This window comes from Ostrea edulis, chromosome 2, assembly GCF_947568905.1.
Source record: "Ostrea edulis chromosome 2, xbOstEdul1.1, whole genome shotgun sequence".
Taxonomy (NCBI): domain Eukaryota; kingdom Metazoa; phylum Mollusca; class Bivalvia; order Ostreida; family Ostreidae; genus Ostrea; species Ostrea edulis.
Window position 1 is genome coordinate 91,859,637 of NC_079165.1, and position 5,089 is coordinate 91,864,725.

At 35.5% G+C, this 5,089-nt stretch overlaps 1 protein-coding gene across 2 annotated transcripts in view; it reads left to right on the plus strand.

Moving 5' to 3' along the window:
* The window catches only part of LOC125681926 (nicastrin-like), a 48,557-nt gene extending 43,987 nt beyond the window's left edge, over positions 1 to 4,570 (plus strand). The window contains exon 16 of one of the 2 annotated variants that reach the window (XM_048922210.2): positions 2,398 to 2,536. Coding sequence is in view for 1 of the 2 variants with exons in the window: in XM_048922211.2 (XP_048778168.2) it covers positions 2,398 to 2,511 (114 nt within the window). In the remaining variant the exon portion in view is untranslated. Of the gene's footprint in view, positions 1 to 2,397 lie in introns of both variants that reach the window. The other variant, XM_048922211.2, reaches the window with a different exon arrangement.
* Positions 4,571 to 5,089: the final 519 nt, after the last annotated feature.

Sequence of the window (5,089 nt, forward strand, 5' to 3'; positions counted from 1 at the left end):
CTACTAATGATCCTACTTCCTTTAGAATTAGAGCTTTGTTTTATAAGACTTACAATGATAGAATACTCTGCTTTTCCATGTCATCATTTATTTATACTTGATTGAATTTCATCATAATGAAACAATTTATAATTAAGAGTATGGGTTTTTTTTCTGTGACAAAAAAGAATATCTGTGACCAGTACTTCTAAGATTCAAGAGATACATAATAAGAGAGAGAATTTCATGAAAAACATTGATTTCTTATATTTTGATAATTTGATTTTGATTCAATCATATACAATATAATTATACCCCCCGCAACAAGTTGTGGGGGGGGTATACTGGAATCGGGTTGTCCGTCTGTCTGTCCGTCCGTCTGTAGACGCAATGGTTTCCGGACTCTAAAGCATTATCCTTTCCACCTACCGTCACCATATCATACATATGGACTACCCATGGGATGAAGATGTTCCCTATCGATTTTGGGGTCAAAAGGTCAAAGGTCAAGCGCACTGGACATCGAAGTAGCAATATGGTTTCCGGGCTCTAAAGCGTTATCCTTTCCACCTACAGTCACCATATCATACATATGGACTACCCATGGGATGAAGATGTTCCCTATTGATTTTGGGGTCAAAAGGTCAAAGGTCAAGTGCACTGGACATCGAAGTAGCAATATGGTTTCCGGGCTCTAAAGCGTTATCCTTTCCACCTACAGTCACCATATCATACATATGGACTACCCATGGGATGAAGATGTTCCCTATCGATTTTGGGGTCAAAAGGTCAAAGGTCAAGTGCACTGGACATCGAAGTAGCAATATGGTTTCCGGGCTCTAAAGCGTTATCCTTTCCACCTACAGTCACCATATCATACATATGGACTACCCATGGGATGAAGATGTTCCCTATTGATTTTGGGGTCAAAAGGTCAAAGGTCAAGCGCACTGGACATCGAAGTAGCAATATGGTTTCCGGGCTCTAAAGCGTTATCCTTTCCACCTACAGTCACCATATCATACATATGGACTACCCATGGGATGAAGATGTTCCCTATTGATTTTGGGGTCAAAAGGTCAAAGGTCACGTGCACTGGACATCGAAGTAGCAATATAGTTCGGTTTGTCATGCCATTTGTTTTTTACACTCAGAAAAGAGGTAGTTTATACCTATTACCAACACCCTTTGGGAGATTGGGGTAAGCGGGGGGTATTCTTAGTGAGCATTGCTCACAGTACCTCTTGTTAGATTTGAGTGATACTAGAGACTTTTAAACAAACAGTGAATTATCATTATATAGGATAATTAGCTCACTTGTGCTGAAAGTGTGGGTGAGCTTTTCTGTTTGTTTGTACCGGGTCTGTTAACTGTCACTTCTACAAAATCACTTGGCCATTTTCAACCAAACTTTCCACAAATTATTCTTGGCTGATTGGAATCAAGTTTATTGAAATGGAAGGCTAGCCCCTTCCATAGAAAATTCTGCTCAAGAACCAATAATCAGAAAAAGATGAAAGTTTGTGCAAACCAAATTCCCAGCCTTCAAAGCAAGGCAACAATTTGGGTTTAAAATTTTACGTCAAAACATATTTTTTAAAAAAACCCTCAAGTGTATAGTTTTTCAAAGCATTATGCATGTATCCCCATGTAATTGTTCATGTATTATAAATTCTTGTCTGTTCATGCCAAGATCCCCAGAGCTAGGAGCCACAAGTGGGGTTTAAAATTTTGCTAAAAGGGAAAAACTTCCAAAAAAGAAGGTCCACAAACATATCAAACTGAAATGTTTGCATCCTTATGTAAATTATTAATGTCCCAGATTCTTAGTTTTATGCATAAGCTTAGTGACTCAGGTTAGGTTTGGTGAAATTTTGCTTTCTGTACATTGATATATCAGTCACAGGTCTGGAAAATGTATGTGATTGTCTAGTGACCCACTTCCTGGTGTAAAGACCCACTTCCTGGTCTAGTGACCCAGTCCAATGACCCACAAACTGGTCTAGTGACCCACATACTGGTCTTATGACCCTGTCTGTTGCTTTGCTTATTACAGATAAATCTTTCATAAAATGTTCGACACATCTTTTTTCTGGTGGTTTGTGCACTGGACCTTGCTCCTGTTAGAATAAAAAAAGTAAACAATACAGTACTTATATTGTAAAATAAGATATTTTGAAATATAGTATTGATTACAATTTTTTTAATGGTAGCTAGCCCTTGTGGTTTTGTGTAAGAACACATGTACTGTATTTGTTTATAACCTCATTGTCTTTGTTTTGGAGTTGTATCATCTTTGTTTTGGAGTTGTATCATCTTTGTCTTGGAGTTGTATCATCTTTGTCTTGGAGTAGTACAGATACCTTTATTTTGAAGTTAACATTGTCATGATTTCTCTGTTGTTGTTTTTTTTTTCAGACATCCATTTTGTCAGTTGGAGTAGTGCTAACCCTTCTGTCCATGGTGCTTATCTACTTTTTGAACAAAAAGGCAGACATTTTGTTTGCACATCCACGACCACGCAGCTGTTAAGAGGACCACATGACCTTTGTCTCTGAGACTGAGCGGTGCTGTGATAACTTTAGAAGTCCACCATTTTAATTGTCATCCTGTTCATATTCTATCAATCATGTACAAAGACTTCAATATATTGTGTTTATTTTTGCATTGTAAACTTTTTACATATTGAGTTTTTGTACTAGATGTAAATTGGAGTTTAGAAATGTAATTCTTATGCCCCTGTAATCAAAGATTTTGGGACATATAGTTTTTGGTCTGTCTGCTTGTCTTCAAAAATTTTAACCTTGGCCATAACTTTTGAATGATGTGATAGGGCTTTCATATTTCACGTGTGCATTCCTTGTGACAAGACCTTTCTTTTGGTACCAAACATTTATCTTGTGACTTTTACCTTAGAGTTTGACCTACTTTTGAAAACCTTAGTCACAACTTTTGAATGGTTTGTGATAGGGCTTTCATATTTTACATGTAATTTTTCTTATGAGAAGACTTTTCATTTGGTTTTTGAAAAAAAAATTGACCTCATGACCTTGGAGTTGGACCTACTTTTGAAAAACTTAGTTAGGCCATAACTTTTGAATAGAACTTTTGATAGAACTTTCATATTTCACATGTGTATCCCTTTGACAAGACCTTTCTTTAAGTACCAAATTTTTTTACCTCATGACCTTGACGAGGGCGTTTTAACTACTTTTGAAAAAAAATTAACTTTGGTCACAAGTTTTGAATGGTCATTGATAGGGCTTTCATATTTCATATGTGTATTCCTTGTGACAAGACATTTCTTTTGGTACCACTATTACTTTGCTTCCTTACAGGGGCATCAGTGTTTCACAAACACATTTTGTTTGTAATGTGAAATGTTTTTATATCCAGTGGTTTAGCAAAGTATCCCACAGGCTTACAAACCCAATTTCCATGAGATTTCAAATTGTATGACTTGATCGTATGTATGATATGTACTATATGCTAGGAAAACAAGACATGTTCATATATCATGAAGTGCAAAGTCACAGAAATGACCAGTGATATGAATTCATTATTCTGTATTCTGAAAAAAGAAACAGAATTGTTCTTGCAGTTGGTAACTTTTACATGTGAGTGTATGATGTACGTATTTAGCACCCCCACCCCCCACCCCACCCCCTCCCTTAGCAGCACAGCCGGGACTGAGCTTTGAATATATCTTTTTTTATTATTCCCCCCATTTCTCTATCAAGGTTATTCAACATGATCATAATGAAAGCTTCCAATTTTTTGTGACATTATATTGCATGAATTGTAGATCAAACATGCTTCATAGTTTTCCCTGTAAATGCAGCATGGACGGAGGAATTCAGTTGGAACTTTGTAGAAGACAATCTGTAAAGAGTCTAATATTGTACCAAAAAAATTTGATATACATTATGTATAACATTTTCTTCAAATTTAGAGATAAACCCAGAAAAATTCAGAGATGAGCCCAGAAAATTAGAAATAAGCCCAGAAAATTTAGAGATAAGTGCAGAAAAATTTGAAAATAAGCCCAGAAAAATTTGAAGATAAGCCCAGAAACTAAACTCTGATTTCCTTTATCACAAACCAACTGGTTTTCTGCACTTCATGGTGAGCACTTCAGATCAGACTTGTCTTTTAAACATATTTCTTGTTTTGATTATAGCCACACAAGATTATCAATCACTATCTGTAAACATTTCCTGAACTGTTCAGCCTGGAATTGTTTTGTAAGTATTATTATTATTCATCATGCTACTTTTAGTCAGCTGACATGGCGGTGGTATAATGTTAACTGTTAGGACCGGTAAAGACATGCTTCCTAGTGTAGTTTTAGGGGGATCACTGTTGTGGATTTGTGGAAGAAACATTTATCTATATATTTAAATAGCAACTGTCATAGTAATTATTGTTGATATGTTGTAGAAATACATTTTGAGATTGATTTTTTTTTAATGATGTTAGGTGTAAATATTTTGGTTTAATTCAATGACGGCTAATCATTGTATGTGTAAACAGCCAGTGTATGTATGTCTAAATGTTACAAAGGTTTCTAAAAATAAATCATTCCAAAGTACCCTGATTTTGTGTTTGTACATTTGAAATCATGTAAAACCAACAAAGTGCTCCTCATCGTAATATATTTATTTTTTTAAAAATTATAATTTCCCTCCTCAATTTTGAACATTGTTTTATATTTTCCTATTACTGGTCTGGCATTGTCAACAAAAAGTAAATATCTTCATGACGTTGTGTCGCTATAACGAGATATTTCATTATATTGAATATATCGCCATTCTGTGCTTGCTGTACTATTGATCGCAGTCATTGTTCACTGATGTTTAGCCGGTGCATATTCCGCTCAGTACAACACAGAGGTGAGAGAGCACACTTTTTTTTCTCCTTTTGTCATGTTTACACAGACAGAATAAAACAGCACTTAATTCATCTCTGAGAAGTGAGTAGTTTCTGGTGATCAACTTAAGGACAATCAACAGTAAATATAGACATATAGATCTACCTGAATATGGGATAAAACACTAAACACGGACATTTCCTCTTACCTGAATATGAATTGTTATCCGACAATTACGCG